At 35.5% G+C, this 18,682-nt stretch overlaps 1 protein-coding gene across 1 annotated transcript in view; it reads left to right on the forward strand.

The window, feature by feature from the left end:
- RAB3GAP1 (RAB3 GTPase activating protein catalytic subunit 1) overlaps positions 1 to 18,682 on the forward strand; it is a 77,667-nt gene that overhangs the window by 53,757 nt on the left and 5,228 nt on the right. Inside the window, exons 18-23 of the mRNA XM_037523274.2 lie at positions 4,049 to 4,186; positions 7,921 to 8,148; positions 14,891 to 14,987; positions 15,087 to 15,190; positions 15,324 to 15,439; positions 17,202 to 17,304. Coding sequence (XP_037379171.1) covers positions 4,049 to 4,186; positions 7,921 to 8,148; positions 14,891 to 14,987; positions 15,087 to 15,190; positions 15,324 to 15,439; positions 17,202 to 17,304 — 786 coding nt within the window. The remainder of the gene's footprint in view (positions 1 to 4,048; positions 4,187 to 7,920; positions 8,149 to 14,890; positions 14,988 to 15,086; positions 15,191 to 15,323; positions 15,440 to 17,201; positions 17,305 to 18,682) is intronic.

Here is an 18,682-nt window from a genome sequence, read left to right on the forward strand (position 1 = left end):
GGGTCTTTACATAAGCTTTACCTAGCATATACCAAAATTCCAGAATGTCAGAAGGAAAGCAGGTGTTTATCATATACTATATTTGACAAAGAGTTAGGCACACAGCTTTTTTTTTTTTTTCCCCCAATCAGTTCTGATTATGGTGGTGATCCTGTCAAAATCCACATTACCAGCTGCCAGCCAAGGGCCAACTTTGCAAACAGGCCTTTCTGAGAATAGCAGTATACTATGGGTCACCTCTTCTCCACATACTTGATGTTTTCAGTCATTTCAACTTTTGCCTTTCAGAATATGTAATAGTATATTATGTTTTTTCATTTCCCTGATGAATAATGATACTAAAATATTTTTATATGTTTAATGCCTATTTGGGTATCTTCTTGGTGAGGTGCTTATTTAAGGCCTTTGGCTGTTTTTAACAAGTTTGTTTCTTTTCTTTTGGCTTTGTAGGGATTCTTCATATATTTTACATATGAATCCTTAGTTTTATATATGTATATATGTAAAATATATGTCCAAGTACATATTTTATATACAAGTATATGTTGTGATTTTTTGTACAAGTACATAAAATATATGTACAAGTATTTTTTAATATTTATACAACAGATAATAATTTCTCCTAGTCTGTGCTTGCCTGTTCACTTAATGATGTTATTCTTAATTTTAATAAAGTTTGGTCTATCAGTGTTTTTCCTATGTGGATAATGCTTTTGTCTCTCATCTAAAAGATCTTTACCTATCCCAGGAGAATCCCAAATTTCTCCTATGTTTTCCTCTGGAATCTTTATTGTTTCACCTATCACAGTTATATTTGTGATCCATTATGAATGGGTTATGCTTGATATGAAAAGGAGTTAAGATTCTCTTCATTCTTTGAGGCTAGACAGTTGTTTCAACATCATATTTAAAAACATGCCTTTTCCCAGAATGGCAGAGACATCTTTGTTGTAAATAATATGAGTTTATGTATCTTAGTCTATTTCTGGACTGTGTCTATCCTTATGTCAATAATGTAATGTTTATATTATAATATGAACTGGGAATTATTTAAACTTAATTTTTCTTTCAGTATGCAGCCTATGTATTTAGAAATTAATTTTTATATTTTACCTTTAGGTAAATGAGGACAAGTTTTTAGTCCATTCTATTTTCTTACTTTAATATCAATCTTACTTGAAGTATATCCATTACAGATATGTGTGTGTATAATGGTTGGAATTCAAAATGATCCCAGTTGAAACCAATATAACTTCAAATTTAGAAGTTAGCTTAAAATGTGCAATTAATCAGTTTGTCTATTTGACCCAAAATAAGATGATGACTTTATGTAGTCCTTGCTTCATAAGAATTCCTGTATGTAGATTTGGGTCAACCTAACATTTAAAACTAAGAAAAACTCAAGGATTTTAACCACAATTTGAGAGGCAGGGCTGGAAGTGATATTTATGGAGAATCTGTTGAGCAGGAGTCTTTCCTTAGCTAGTGTATTAGAACATAACTGGTATTTCTCAGAGTCAGCGGCAGACAGGTATCCTAGATTCTCTTCTTGAATTTGCTACTTGGTAGTTTTCCCATTTGATGATCTTGAGCAAGTTACTTTATCTCTACACTTCAGCTTCATCATTTGTAAAGTGCCAACACATCAGTGATAACATGATATCACGTAGCACAAGAAAACTTTGGGCATGTTTTGAAGTGGTATATGAGAAATGTATATTTGCTATTGGTGATTTAGGTCTAGGCTACTTGCTCCTATTATCTTCTATTGTGTTCTTCCCTTACCATTGCCTGAGATTTCCAGGTGAGAGTGATAGTCAGTATCCTTTCAATATCTCTTTTTCCTCATATCCTGTGATTTCAGGGCTATACACAACGAAGAGTAGCTGCTGCTTAACAGACTAAAGGCCCTACTGATGGTCTCTATTCTGTACTAGTTCATTAGAGTCATATAAATTTTTAACTTGACTCAAGTATTTTGATAACATAGATAAAGCAGAGTATGGAGCTTATAATACAACCTATATATTTTGTCTTTAATTGCTAGCATTTAATGAGCATGTGCTAGGATTTTTTTCTTCACAATAGCTTAGTGATAGCTCAAGATCACAGAGCTGGGATTCGATTACCAACATGGTGCTTCCATAGTCCAAGTTATGGAAGAACCACTATGTCATACTGTCTTATCAATTATTAATCAACCCTCAGTATCAATGTGAGACACCTTAAAAGTGAAGTGTGTTCACTGTTGAGAAAGCAAAAACCCATAATTCCATAATCCAGAGATAATCATTGTTAGGGCAGTTTTCTCCCATTTTTTTCCTATATTGAGCCATTTTCCTGTTACTGATCTTTCAGATTCTTTCCAGTTTTCATAGTATTATAAACAGTGCTGTAGTTATATTTGTAGAAGTGAATTATTGGGTCAAAGAGCATAATCATAAATGCTTAACCATGTACTGATTTCTAGATTATTGTCTGGGAAGGCTTTCCTTCCAACAGAGTTTAAAATTGCCCCATTTAGTTTTGTTTCAAAAATGAGGATAAGAGAAAAATTCTTTTATTTTCTTGGTTGTTCTGTGTTTTGAATGCTGTGGCTTTACTATGCTTCTGCTTTATTTCTGAAAGATATCTGTGAAAATAATTTGTCTCTATTGCAGAATTCTCAACTGGGGGATGGCTTTGCTCCCTAGGTACACCTGGCAATGTCTGAGAATCTTTTTGTCACTAGGTATAATGGTGGTACAAGCATCTACTAGCTAGAGAGAGACCAGAAATGCTGTTAGATCTCCTATAATCCACAGGACACTCCCCACAACAAAGAATTATCCTGTCTAAAATGTCAGTAGTATTGAGGCTAAGAAATACTGCTGTATAGTGAGTTCCTAAAATCTAGAAGAAATCTGTTTATTGACAAGATGCTTTAAACCCTTCTGCTAATTCTTACCCTATTATTTAAGAATAGGAAATTTCATGTTTTTTTGGCTTTAACAACAAAACAGGCAAGTTTTGTTTGGTTTATCTTTGGTTTATTAAGTTCTTCATATTTCAGACATAAAATCTAATGGAATCAATTCTTGGAGAGCTTTCCTAAGCCCCTTTGAACAGTTTAGAAATGTATTCTGTCACTCTCTTAATGATTCAACAGTTGTATCTTCCTTTAGATTTGACTTAGCTGCTTTTTAATTTGGGGTTACTGCTTAAGCATATACTATCTTTGATCCCTGAAACAGAAAAGTAGCAACCTCTTGTGAGAATTAGTATTTAGAATGTCTTTGGAACCTAAACTCAAAACAGCCCCTCCATCATAAGACCTGTTTGCTTGGGAGCTTTTATTTTATTTATTTATTTATTTTTAAAGATTTATTTATTTATACAAGCACTAGGTACAGGCCAGAGGCGCTGGAGGGTGAGAGAATTCACCAGAGCCAGAGCAGGGAGCAGTACAGGCAGAATGACGAAGTACACTGCTGAGGGGAGCAGTGGGAGCAGCAGAAGAGGTCTGTGTGGGACGTTCGCTGGCAGCCAGCGATCGAACCAGCGCTGCAGAGGCTTCGGGCAGCGTCACAGCCCAGCGCTCAACCGCTGTGCCACCAGGGGAGGCCCTGCTTGGGAGCTTTTAAACAGGGTTCAATTTATTACCTTTATTCTTATTTTCATGTATATCACTTTTCTTAATACAGTAAGAAACTACAGTGCCACTCATGATGACATACATAAAAATACCATTAGGACTTATTTCTTTGTCATTAATAGACAGAAAAATGTTTAGTGCCCAAATTCCTCTTTTGACTAGCAATCTTGTCAAGGGAAACATAATAATCTTACCTATGGGAGGGATTCAAGGGGAGGTGCTGAAAGTCATGTTTATTCTTCCTAATTTATTGCCTTTTTATGTAGATTCTGAGAACCTTGTAAATTTCTAAGAATTCTTTTAAATATTTTGCGACTGCTGGAATTGAAATTAACTGTTGTCTTACTCTATTTTTATAGTTCTGTTTTGTCTAAAAAGGACTATTCTTGAGCTTTATCATTTTGTGCTTCACAGGAACCAGCACCTATGACAGAAGATCTGCTAGAAGAGCAGTCGGAGGTTCTAGCTAAATTAGGCACATCAGCAGAAGGGGCTCACCTCCGAGCACGCATGCAGAGTGCCTGCCTGCTCTCAGATATGGAATCTTTTAAGGTCGGTCACACTATGAGAACTACAGGATTTTTTTTTTTGAAGATTTATTTATTTATGCATATAAGAACTGGGGCACAGGACAGAGGTGTGGGGGGTGAGAGGATCCACCAGCGACAGAGTGGGGAACAGAAGGAGTGGACTGACTGAAGTACACTGCTGAGGGGAGCAGCAGGCGGGGCGAGTCAGATGAGGTCTGCTGCGCCATGTGGGCCGTTCCCCAGCTCCCCATCTGACTGGGAATGGAACATATGCTGCAGTGGCTGCATAGGTTGTGTCTTAACCCCTTGCGCCACCAGGGAGGCCCCCTCCAGGATCTATTTTGAACTATTATGGGATGAAGCTGTGGATGTCACTCTATAAAGTGGTATGAGCACCTGAATGACTTTTTTATTAACTGTTTTTATTTCACCAATAGTTACAGCACCCTACTTTCACTCCCTAAAGGTTGTAGTACAACTTCTTAAGTTTAACAAATTTGAATAATGGTTAAAAGTTAAAATTGAATCATTTCTGTATGTGTATCAGAATGGTTTCTTCCTTTGTGTGTGTTCAGCCAATCTAATGCAAGGCCTTTAGGAAACCCTTAGGATTTAATATAGCTCAATAAACCTATAAATACTGTGACTTGCATTATGATTAAGTAAGTAAAAAATACAGTGTTTATCCTCAGAGTATACTGAGGTTGTGGGAGAAGGTATGTAAAGAAAGATATGTAAAGGAGTATTTGTGAGACCTTCACTTATGAAGGCAAGGTCAGAAGGTAACTGACTACTGAGCAGGTCATGGAAGGTTTCTTAGAATTCACCATTTAGGTTGAGTAGGCAAATTTGCTTCCTAGAGAAGAATTTTGGGCTTAGATACACACATGTATCTACAACATAGAAAATTGAGAGAATGGTCATGTTTGGCTTATTAGCTTAAAAACACAGGAATTAAGAACTGACTTTTGCTTTTTAAGTTATTTATTCTTGAAAACAGAGATAAGTCTGTTTATCAAACAACAAAAACCCAAGTGGGTAGCCTAGTGGGCCACAGGGCTTCCCTTTCCAATTGCTGCTGAATTATCTCAAGGCACAGGCTTTTCTCCTTAACTTGCTGCTGCTGTGATGGCCTCCATGTCCCCATTTCATAGTCCCCATTCAGTCCTTCTTTTTGCTATGTAGGCCATGCTGAATTTGCTTTTTCTACTTGAATACCCCATGAAAACCTATGCCACTTTTATCTTCCCTGTTAGCAGATTTAAGTGACAATAAAAGGGAGCTTTTTTATTCCCTGCTTATTTTTCCCATCTAAAAAATCTTCAGTAAACCTCTCAAGCTGCATGTTTTCATTAGAGACTAAAAATGTACAAAAAAATGTGTCTATTCTCTGAGAAAAGAGAGAGATGTTGTTTTTTTTGTTTGTTTTTTTAAAAGTTGGTACAGTGAATAAAAGCCAGCTGGCTCTTACGGTGTATTTTAAATCAAAAAGGTAGAGAAGGGTATTGGTTTAGAGTGTGTATGCACAGCAGGAAATACTAGCCTCCACAGCAGCTATTTTTCTCCTGACCTCCACCTGCTTTCATATTTGTCTCTGCCTTTCCTGCTATACTGTGCCTGCAGAAGCATGTACAGGAGGAAATTCCAAATTGGAACTGTTGAAAATTTCCCCACAGAAACATATTGGCACGTCATCTTAAGGGTCTATAAAATTTCTTTAACACTGTTCCATCAAAATTGTGGTTTCTTAGACACTTGGACTAACCTTGGCACCTACAATTTTCTTTTGTTTGTTTTTATTAGAAATTCTTTTATTTTTTAATTTTTTTTAAACGCTCTTTATTTTTTTTATTTTTTAAAGATTTATTTATTTATTTATACAAGCACTGGGTACAGTCAGATGTGGAGGGTGAGAGAATTCACCAGAGCCAGAGTGGGGAACAGAACAGGCAGATGGATGAAATACACTGCTGAGGGGAGCAGTGGGCGGCAGGAGAGGTCTGAGCGCCATGTGGGACCCTCACCCGTGGTGGGGGATTGAACTGTTGCTGCAGAGGCTGCAGGCAGCTTCGCAGCCCAGCGCTCAACCCCTGCGCCACCAGGGGAGGCCCTAGGAATTCTTTTAATCAGAAAATAGATTGTATTTCAAGTAGCCAGCTTATACATCTGCCCCATGTGGGTATCAAATTATATATTTAAGGAAACATGTAGTCACTCTAAAATAAATATGGTTGCCTTTCCTCTTTCATATAGAGATGATATGGTTTTAGGGGTACATGGGAGAGTCCCCAGAGCTTTGAATGAATGCTGACATATACTTGAGGTACCTACATCTTCCATTCCAGAAGGGCAGAGTCTTTACTTAAGCATAGCTTTGTAGTACATGCCTGTAACAACAGAATGAAGATAAACCATAGCTGAAGTAAGCCTTGACCTTCTGGTAGCTATATGTTCAGTCTTATATAGCAAAACCAAGAAGAAATAATTCTGGTGTGAAATATTTAACACATTCTGTAGTGTAGGAGTCAAATATTTTCTTTTTTTTTCTTCAGTTTACTCTCTTCCCTCCAGGCCTCTCTCTCTAGTTTCCTAAGATGTTTTCGTGTGTGTGTGTGTGGTGTTGTCTGATTAATATCCGTATCTTTGTACAGGAATCCTGGAGTCATTCTGTAATCTTGATCCATTGTAGTTCACAGCAGTTCTTTGTTGCCATGATGCCATAGCCCTTAGAAGTTTATATTGTTCATTGTCAGTTAATGACCCTCCTTTATTCCTCATCCCCTCAGGGGGATTTCTTAAATTGGTTATGATGATTAAACTGGTAGCTTCTGAGCTCAACCAGGAAAAATGAGCAGTTTTGCCTTTCACATTTAAGACAGAGCATTCAATTTATGTTTTTATTTTGTTCGGAGGCTAATGTAATTTAAAAAAAGAAAATGACCATCTTATTAGCACTTTTTTTTATTGCTTACCTCACTTACTCTTTCAGGCAATTAAATATGATACTTAAAGCTGGAAGAATATGTTGTGGTAAAAGATCTCCATGCTTTACCATTAACACTGTGAAACCTCTACTTTTTTTTTCAGGCTTGAATGTAAAATTACTAAAAGGATTTTGGTATGCTTCATCATTAATTATATAGAATTGTCCACTAAATAAAATTTTAAATAGTTTGTTTTCAAAACTTGAAAAACAGTAGGTTAAATTCCACTTAACAAAAGCAGTTTATGCTTTTGTTATGTAAAGCACAAAAATTTGATGCTGAATAGAAGAACATTTTGAGATTAGCTGATATTATCGCAGTACCAGTATTGATTTATTGTGGGAAACAGAGCATAACTTTTCCATCATTGTGTTGTTGTTTGGATCATGTCATATATTATTTGATTTACTCAACTTGAGTTTCTTTGATACTTTTCTCAGTATTGAGTAGTCATTATACTATAATTTTAAACTAACTTAAAAAAACTTAGAATCTGCTTAAGAGAATTACTTTAACTTTAGATTAAGTTTTTATTTCCAGATTCATCAAATGAAAATATTTTCTTTTTCCATAAAATAGAGACATCAAAAATAAGATGGTTTTGGTATTATACCATCTGGATTGTTTCAATAGTAACACACAAACTAATGTCATATATTAGATTTTGTAAAGATTAGGTAGACTTTTTGTGAAAGGAAATGTATGCTTTTGCAGTAGGTTTATCAGTACCCATTGATTTTATTTTATTCTGTAAACTTTTGTCATATTTTAGGCAGCGAATCCAGGTTGTCTTCTGGAAGATTTTGTGAGGTGGTACTCACCCCGGGATTATATTGAAGAGGAAGTGACTGACGAAAAGGGCAACACAGTTTTGAGAGGAGAACTGAGTGCCCGAATGAAGATTCCAAGCAATATGTGGGTAGAAGCCTGGGAAACAGCTAAGCCAATTCCTGCTAGAAGGCAGAGGAGACTCTTTGATGATACACGGGAAGCAGAAAAGGTAACTTAGTGTGGGTATCTAATACTAAAATGCTAATTATTCTTCTAGCTTTTTGAAGACCTTGAACACACTTGAGAAGCAAGGCATTAATGAGCTGTTTCTATATCTACTATTAAGGTTTAAAACTAGCTGCAAATACACCAAAGAATAAGACATGCATATTTTATTTTATTTATTTTTTTATTCCTAAACAATATTTATGGACACAGGAATTTGAATTTCGTGTTTCACATGTCACAAAATATTTTTCTTTTGATTTTTATCCTCAATAATTGCAAATGTAAAAGCGTTCTATTCTTAGCTCATGATCCATACAAACAGGCTTGGCTTGTGGGCTGTAATTTGCTAACCTTGGTCCAAACAATATGGGTTTTTTCATATTTATTCTCATACACTGCTGACTACTCACAACATACCTGGCACTGAACAAATGTTTGCTAAAATGAATCATATGGAGACAAATACTTTTCATTTTATGTTATCATCCATCACAAATGGTAGTGGTGTGATAGAGTATAATTTTTTTAAATTTATTTCATATATATTTTACATCAGTGTTTATTTTTGTACAATATATCCTTTCTTCTCTCAGGTGTAATCCCCATAAAATTCCCACCACCAATTCACTAGTGCACCATCAGCATATTCCCTTGTGCGCTTCTTACCCCTGTTTTGATCCTTCACCATCCTCCTCCCCTACAGAATGTCTCTGATTTATAATTGCCTGTTGATTTTGATTTTTAATTTATTATTATTTTCTCCCCCCTGGCCCCTTTCATGTTTCCTCTACATTTCTCCTATAAGTGAAACCATCCAATATTTTTCTTTTTCTTTCTGACTTATTTTACTGAGCATAATCCCTTCCAGCCCCATCCATGTTGCTGTGAATGGCATGAGTTTATCTTTTTTGATTGCTGAGTAATATTCCATTGTGTATAGATACCACATCTTCTTGATCCAGTCATTATTTTGGGGCATTTAGGTTGTTAACATAGCTTATCTATTGTAAAAAGTGCTGTAATAAATATAGGGATGCAGGTGTCCTTTTGAATTAATGTTTTTGTGTCCTTTGGGTAGATTCCTAGGAGTGGAATTGCTGGGAATTCCACTAAAAGTGGAAGCTCCACTTTTAGTAGTTTGAGGAACCTTCACACAGCTTTCCATAGTGGTTGGACCAGTTTGCATTCCCACCAGCAGTGTAGGAGAGTTCCTTTTTCACCACATCCTTGCCAACATTTGTTGTTGCTGGTTTATTTAATATGAGCCATTCTCACTGGCATAAGGTGGTATCTCGTTGTGGTTTTGATTTGCATTTCCCTGATTACAAGAGATGTTGAACATTTTTTTATATGTCTGTTGGCCATTTGCATTTCCTCCTTGGAGTTGTGTCTTTTTAGTTCTTCTGCTCATTTTTTGACTGTATTGTTTGCTTTGTTTTTGTTGAGTCTCCTCAGCTCTTTGTAGATCTTTGTGATCAGTCCCTTATCAGTTGTATGGTGTGCAAAGATTTTTCTCCCAGTCAATAGGGTATCTCTTTGTTTTGGTTAATGTCTCTTTTGCTGTATAGAAGCGTTTTAGTTTGATGTAATCCCCGTTGTTTGTCTTTTCCTTCACTTTCTTTGCTTTGGGGAGTGAGTCTTTAAAGATGTTACTGAGATGTAAGGACATGCATATTTTATATAGAATGCTTACCGTTGGACTATCTCAATCTCACAGTATATGTCAAAAGCCTTAAAAGTGGTCATACTCTTTGATCTAACAATTCTATGCCAAAAAATTTATTAGGGAAATACATAAAGATAAAGATAGAAGAATGATGTTCAATAAAGTTCTTCAGTGAAAATATAATCACAATTTTAGTTTCCAGAAATAGGGCTTGGTATAATAGAATATGTCATAAATATTTAGTGGATTATTTTGCAACTATTAAAAAACATTTGGAGTTCTGGAAAATGGTGGCAACTACCTAATATCAAATTGCCCCCACATCCTCCCACCTACCTGCCTACCTACCTTCTCCAAGCCATATGAAATTAATGAGTAAATAAATCCATGTTTTAGACATCACTAGACGGTAGAGATTGACTTTTAAATCAACAATAAGTAAAAAAGCCAAATTCCAGTTGAGTCCTACTGTGGGTGTGAGAGAGTAGAGACAGGGGATCTTAAGAAGAGCTGAGGATACAGAGGACTTGGAGCCCAAAGGTACTGAGAAAGAGAGAGCCTAATGCCAGGTGCCAGAGTACTCAGTACTCAATAACGGTAGAACTTGTTAGTTCATAGCATTTGCTACAGGAAAGGGACTTGAAGGTAATTAGGATCGGAAGTGGAAGAAAAGAGAGAGGCTGCCTTGACAAAAATCAGATATATGCAGAAAGAATGATACCCTTATAGATAAAACAATGATGGGAAAGAAGGAAATAGGGAAAATTAAGGATCCTTCAGAAATGAAAGCGAAGTAAGACGTATCAACTTTCCCACTCCTTGCAATTCATTAAAGAAAAAAGGGACCTCCCTGATGGCACATGGGCTAACATCTCAGCACTGTCAAGTTATCTCCAGCCACTGCAACCTGAGTTCAATCCCCTGACCAAGGAGCTAACCCACATGGTGTAGCAGACCAATCCTGTCTCCTCCGCTTCTCCCCTCAGCAGTGTATTTCAGTAGATCCGCCTGTTCTGCTTCCCACTCTGGTGAATCCTCTCATCCCCGTACCTCTGACCTATACCCCAGTTCTTGTATGATTAAATAAAAATTTTTAAAGGAGCTGCAAAAGAGGATTACTTTCAAACTGACATTATTACAAATAGTAAAAAATGTGACCAGCTAATATTGACGTGAGGCCAGAAGTGCAGGGGTAAAATAATTCACCAGAGTTGAGAACAGAAAAAGCAGATTTATTGAAATACCGTATAAGAGAGCAGGGGACAAGAGAGGAGATATCATTGGAGGAAGATTTATAACCTGTTTTCATCTGCTTTTTATGACTAAAGTAATCTCTGCTGGTTGTTATCCGCTGAGACATCAGGTTTCGATGGACCTTCGCACAGAAAGTGTCCTACCTGGTTCTGTTTGCCCTGTTTCCACATTTCTGGGAATTCTTGATAGCCCCCTATTGGTCATGTGGACCCATGGCCAGGTTCCCATGGCAATTCTATCAGTTTTCCTTTCTAAATGTATTTTGTGTCTCCCAGCATTGTTCAGCTGAGCAAATGGCAGATACTAAGTTTTAACCATATTAAATGATATCTCGACAAAGAACAGACCACTTCTATATGAGTATGAAAACCAGGAAATACAAATTGAATCCTTTCAGTTAATGAAATATTTCCCAGAATATTGACCCACAAGCAAAAGAAAATTATAACATAACACTCCAAATTCAATCAGATATCGTCAAACAAGCATGGAGGGGTATATAAAAATAATGTTTAATCGGAAATACTAAAACCAAGAACAGAAAGAAGCACAAAAACCCACAAAGAAATGAAACTACAGCTGGTTAACCTAGGATAGAATTAGAAGAAAAAAGCAACCATATCAAAAATAAAGACTAAACTCTAAGAGACCAAAGGGAGAATAGATTCATATTTAAATTTAATACAAGTCAACAAGGAAAAACAGACAAGAAAATGAAATTGAGATAAGGGAATAAGAGGGGTTGAAAAGAAAGTAGTAGAAATGAAAGATAAAGTAGGAATAGTGTTCATTTTATTATATGTGAAGAAAAAAAATCAAAACTCTAGAACGGAACTAATATTTAAAACTGCAATCCTGTTTTAATGTTATGTGATGTATATAAAGCCTTATTTAAATAAAATTGCAGTCTAATGAAACATTCTAGAAATAAAGTAAACGTGAATTTATATATTGCAAGAGATCTCACATGATGAAGAGGGAAATTGACCAAGAGTAATGAACTTTGAAATATATCACTGTAAAATTACTAGGCTTTAAATATATATATATATATAAATTCAGGATCTTCCAGCAAAAATATGAAAATATCTTAAAAAGGAAAAAGAGATAGGTTATTCAAAAGCAATGTACAAAGCAAGGCAAAGTAGAACAGCATTTTCAAAGAAATGTAAGGAAAATATATAAACCAGATACTGTGTCCTGCCAAAATATCTCAGTATCAAGATTATAAAAAAGTATTCTCTGAAGATTCTTATGGAATCCACTGAAACTGTCCAGTCCAATAGAACTTTTTGCAGTGTTAAAAATGTTCTATAGCTGTACGCTATTCAAAATAGTAACCAGGGCCTCCGTGGTGGCACAAGGGGTTAAGCAAAGAACTGTGAAGCTATCCCAGCCTCTGCAGTGCCAGTTCGATCCCCTGCCAGCCAGGGAGCAACCCACGTGGTGCAGCAGACCTCTCCTGTCTCTCCCGCTGCTCCCCTCAGCAGTTTATTTCAGTTACTCTGCCTGTTCGGCTCCCCATTCTGTCTGGTGAATTCTCTTACTTCCTGTACCTCTGGCCTGTAGCCCAGTTCTTGTGTGCATAAATAAATATATCTTAAAAAAATTTAAAAAGTTAAAAAAAAATAGTAACCAAGGCCATATGTGATTTTAATAAGCATTGAAATGTGGCTAGCAAACATAGAAATTGTATTTTTGAATGGCTGCTTGTGACTGGTTACTGCCTTACTGAACAACAAAGTAAAAGAGGTTGACTTTCATTCAGCCTGAGATTAATGAGGAAACTGGCAAAGGGCCAATTATAAACATTTCATTTATTTTAAAACTGAGAATAAAACTACGTGGAGACATGAATAGAAGAATAATTAGTGAAAATTATATGAAGGGATAAATTAGAAAGAATGTGACGAAACAGGTGAGGCCAAAGAAAGAGAGGAGACTGTTCATTGACTGATCCATAAATAGTAGGTGGTAATCAGAGGATACTATTTAAAATGGTCAGCATACAGGAAGGGATGGAGAACAAGAGAAGTAGGGGAGAAAAAAGGGGTGAACACAACGTATTATGGTGGACATTTATGGATGACTTGGTGGGAGACCTGTCGTGACCACACATGAAGGGAGAAATTCTTTATCCTTTATCGTGGAAAACAGGAACAAAGATGTAAAATAACAGTAGTTCAATAAAAAAAAGTTAAAAAATTTGTCAGATCAGATGTAAAAACATCTGCTATATAAGGAAGTTAAGGGTAGCATGAAAGATATTAAAACAAGGATATCTAATACAAACTTTCCTAAGTACTAAGAAAAATTTTTTAAAAGAACACAGTAGTGAAACATACATGATAAAATCACATCATACACAGAATTATAATATGCAAGTTTGTTACCATTGTCATTTCTTTCAATATCAATTCATTATAACATTGATGAGGAAAAAAGCCATCTTGAATGTCAAATGAAAGTATTTTTCAAAGACCTACCGTAGTCCTATGTTGTTTCATGTAAAGTTGCAGTTCAAGACCCCATCAACAATGTTAAGTGAACTTTCTGTGGAAGATAGTCATATGAAATCAATTCTCTGCTAATGAAGGAATTCACTGACTCAGAAAGGCTACAAAATAAACAATGGACCCATATTTGCCAGGCGAATGAAAACAAGCAGGCATTGTGATCCTGATATCAAAGGAGAACTAAAGCAGAAAAGCATTAATTGAGATAAACATGAATACTTTATATACTAAGTGATAACAATAAGGATTTAATTGTTGTGGTTGTTTATGATACAGCTATCATTTTAGCCACTATACACAATAGAAAGCATAGGAGATGCACAGAGAAACAGATCAACATATACTAATAATGAGGACTTTTAACACATTATTCTAGTACAAGTCAGTCAAGTGGACCTAAATTCAGTAGTAAGGTTGATCCTTTATATATAGCTCAAACACTGCACCTGAACAATACTGTGTTTTCAAGTACACGTGAAACATTCAAAAACTTGATATTAGAGCACAAGGAAAATAGAAGTAGGTTTCATAATAGAAACATAATCAATATCTGCAGTAAAACTAGAAAATTAGAGATTTTCAATTTTTATGTCTAGTTTTAACAAATACTCCAGGCCTTCTACCTGGAAATTTGAAAACCTTGTGTTAGACAAGTAGGGGTAGGGGGTAGGGGAAATACAAAATAAATTATATAATTTTTGGAGGAGATGGTAGGACTTGAAGGAAAGTATGAATTCTATACTAGGAAAGCTAATTCTACTTTTACTAGAAATTAGAAGGAAATCGTAGAGTGGCCGCCTCAAAGAGGCCTTGAGAGCTTAGACAATAGATACGTAAGCAGAAGTCAGTGGGAGCAAGTAACCAATTACTGTAAAGGCTTTTTTGATGCTTTGTAAGTGTAATTATTATTTTACGTGTATTTGATGTCTTTTAAAACTCTGGAACAAAAATGCTGCATTGTTAATTGTTATCTCTATGTGGTATAATTTGCAGATGGTTTTTGTTTGCTTTATATTTTCCTAATTTGCATGTATTACATAAGGAAACAGGAAAAAAAACATGAGAATATTCACCATTATTAGAGACTGAAGTTCTTAGGTGTTTTCAGTAACTTTATTCTTATCTTTAGAAGTAGTAGCTACTTAATTTGAATGAGGAGGATAGGTACTACGTGAAGAGAGCTTTTCTCCACTCTTGTCACATATGTGAGTTCAGTAGGCCAGAGGATTTTTTACTTTTGTAAACAGCTGCTTTATTTAACTTCACTGATTTTTTTTTTTTTAAACATAAACTTGGGCCTCCTTCAGGTGCTGCATTATCTGGTAGTTCAGAAACCTGCAGACCTTGCTCGGCATCTGTTACCTTGTGTAATTCATGCAGCAGTACTCAAGGTAAAGGAAGAAGGTAAATGTCTTATTTGATTAGTAATTTAGTTCATTACCAAAATGAAAGTATATTTTGCCTACCTTATTTAATGATGGCTTTGATCTTTTTTAAAAATAGAAAATCTGGAAAACATTTCTTCAGTTAAGAAGATTATAAAGCAAATAATATCCCATTCCAGTAAAGTTTTGCATTTCCCCAATCCAGAAGATAAGAAGTTGGAAGTAAGTGATATCATATCAGGATCTTGCTAAGTGTTCTCCCCTGTTGGCAATAATTATTTTAAAAAATGCAATGTTTAAAGGCTTTGCTTTTTTGTTGGCTTCCAATGTATGTCTCTCCCTTTCCTGCTGTTAGGAAATCATCCATCAAATTACTAATGTGGAAGCTATAATTGCAAGAGCCCGTTCACTAAAAGCCAAGTTTGGAACTGAAAAATGTGAACAAGAGGAGGAAAAGGAAGATCTTGAAAGGTAATTGCTGTTTGACTAACTCAGTTTTGTCTGCAGTAGGAAAAGCCATCAATCTGTTTAGAAAAAAAATTTTTTTTGAAGATTTATTTATTTATTTATTATTTATACAAGCACTGGGTATAGTCGGAAGCGCGGGAGGGTGAGAGAATTCACCAGAGCCAGAGCGGGGAGCAGAGCAGGCAGAAGGACTGAAGTACACTGCTGAGGGGAGCAGCGGGCGGCAGGAGAGGTCTGTGCGCCATGTGGGACCCTCCTCCGGTGGCTGGGGAGCAGCCAGGGATCGAACCGGTGCTGCAGAGGCTGCGGGCAGCTTCGCAACCCAGCGCTCATCCGCTGTGCCACCGGGGAGGCCCCTGTTTAGAAAAATTTTAATAGGATATTGAGATTCTTTTATGGTATATTTATACTACTTGTAACAAGCACTTACTATAGACAAAGAACTGTTTAATTATTGTAGGGTTTGACTTCTACTATATTTCTGAGTATTTGCGAGGTGTTTCCCTTTCTCCTACCAGTTCTCTGTTTCTAGGAATTTTCTTGTTTGCTCTTGGAGATAGATGTAGGGCCTACAGTTTCATGTTGAGAAATTATTCACTCCTTGTTACTCAAAGTACTCCAGAGCTTTTCTTTCCGTTCTTACTGATCTTAGCCACAGTTGAGGTATTCTGAAACTGTATTTCTGTTCTTTATTTCTGGTTATTAATGTAAATTTAAGCAAGGTTTGTGGTAGCAAAAGTGAACATCCTGTGTACCTTATGAATACGTTTTGACAGAGTAACTTTGTGGCTTCTCCCAGATGAGGAAAATGATTGGGGCAGTCTTTTCCTCCTTCTGAGATTTGACACTGTTAGCAGTGGATCCTGTTAATGTTGAATCCTTGTTCATTTTTGCCTGTAGTGCTTGAAAGGACATTGTTTTAGTATGTGATAAAGTATTTCCAAATTAGCTAGTTCAGTTGATTGAATTTATCATAACTTTAAGTTGTTCATAATCTTTCCATAAAAAATAGAATTATTGATGCTAAATATTTAATATTAGCCTAACAAGGCATTAGTAGAGCTTTTACCAAGTTCTTGTTTGAATTTTGTATCTTTTGAGTAAAATTTTCTCCCAGTCTACTTTGCTCTCAAGAATTTCCTTCCTTTTAAATGAACAGAATAAAAATCAATTAGAGAATAATTTCTAAAATTTCTAAAATAGCAGTATGAATTAATTATGTACCAGTGAGCATGTGGTACATACTGGCTTGGGTGGCTCTGTGACTTTGACTCTGTTAGCTCCACTATACATTACCTGTAATATACTTAGAAGTACAGTGTTTCGAACAAACAATGGCACAGTTTGCAATTGACACTTTGCCCAGAAAAACATATTTTAAGCAAGTGTGCATCTATACTCTAAAGGAATAAAACCAAAAATCTGGATCACTATTTTGCTGTATGAGTAACACTTGGTTTTTGTTGTCCAGAATTTTTTTTTTATCTTATGTTTACTGTAGTGTTTTCTAAGCTTCTAGTCTGAAAGAAATATACTGAGTATTTCTATGCTTTGACAGAGATAGATCCTGTGACAGTTAGGCAGTCATATTGTCATCTGAGTTTAATTCCTAATGTCTGTCTATGTTGTTACAAAATTTCCACATTTGCTTGATAGATTTAGCCAGTATCAATTTGAGAATTTACCCACAGAATTAATCTAGGAGGACTGACACAATGTGAACTATGCAGCTCCTTTTTATCTTTTCATTACTTCTCTCTTCTAGGTTTGTAAGTTGCCTTTTGGAGCAGCCTGAGGTGTTAGTCATTGGTGCAGGAAGAGGGCATGCTGGCAGGATCATTCACAAGCTGTTCATGAATGCTCAGAGGGTATGTGAGATTTATCATTGATTATATCATGATCTCTCTAGATCGCTACTCAGTAAGATGGCTGTTTTGATTTCACACATGGTTAGGTTCAAACATTAAAGTAATAGTAACTTCTGAGTCTTTGAAATTCTTTTGCTTTCTTACACATTTGAGTAAAATGGTAAGTTTATTTTAGGATATAAATTTCAGAAATTAGAAAGGTCTGAAATCCCTTGGCTTGGTTAACAATGGCTAATGCTAGGCTGCAGAAAAAATGTTTATGCCTTTCAAATTAGAATAGAGGCCAGTCTTACCAATTTTAAATTCCTTGTACTGCAAATGAATCCATAGATCTAACTTTAGAAATTTCCTAGAAAGGAAAAGCAGGTTTCAGATTTTTAGGACTATGAAAATTTAGGCTTCAGCACAGAGAGAAAGCTTGATTTGAAAATTATCTTCACTGTTATATATTTGAAGTTTTAAAAAATTAAAATTTGATTTTTAGGAAAGTGATATTAGTAATACTCTGTGCTCACACTCTCTGTACTGATCTTATTTATTGGTTAAGAATTGCTGGCATCCCACAGATGATTCTCATGTCAGGGCTCATTAGTATTAAAGATTCTGGTAAAAGTAGTATGAAGTGTACTAAATACAGGCTGACTCCCTTACCTTGCATTGTGATGACACTGTAATGACCCAGCTTTTAAGGATGTAATTCTAAGAATCAAATAAGATAAAGAATTTTCATTAAGTCTACACATGAAGTAATAATTTCATAATCTCTTTGAGTTGGTCTGGAGTATATCTAGTTAATATGTTCAAAATCATAGCCAGATCTACTCATCTGAATTTTTAGGAAGAACTAAAACCTGAGATTATTTAAGGGATAACTTCTTAAATTTACAAATTTCAGGTTAAAAACCAAGTGCTGTATTTCTTTATAAATTAGAGTTTTAGAAAACAATAGATATGTACTTTCATTTATTTTGGTTTTTGCCTCTGGCAGGGAACCAAGAACTGAATTTGTTTTCACATACTATAATAACTTTATCAGCTTAGATCCAGAAGTTTGTAACACATTTCCTTGTTAGCAACAATATGAATTTTCCTCATATTGCAAAAACCGTCTCCTTTTTCCTCATTTATTAAAACTTGTCTTAGGACAATTTGAAATCTGAAGTTTTATATTTTTATAAAACTGAGTGTGTTATTTGTAATGATTACATAAAATTATTTCCCCCAAAGTGGAAATTGCATTTTCCCCCTCTGATTGTAAGTAAAGGTTCATTGTGAAAATTTGGACAGTACAGGAAATTATATTAAATATTAGTCATATCTTACTACCTACTGTTTACTCTCAGCATTTAACATCTAGTGTATACACTGTATATTTTGT

This window comes from Talpa occidentalis, unplaced genomic scaffold, assembly GCF_014898055.3.
Source record: "Talpa occidentalis isolate TD23 unplaced genomic scaffold, MPIMG_talOcc4v2.1 talOcc4.3, whole genome shotgun sequence".
Taxonomy (NCBI): domain Eukaryota; kingdom Metazoa; phylum Chordata; class Mammalia; order Eulipotyphla; family Talpidae; genus Talpa; species Talpa occidentalis.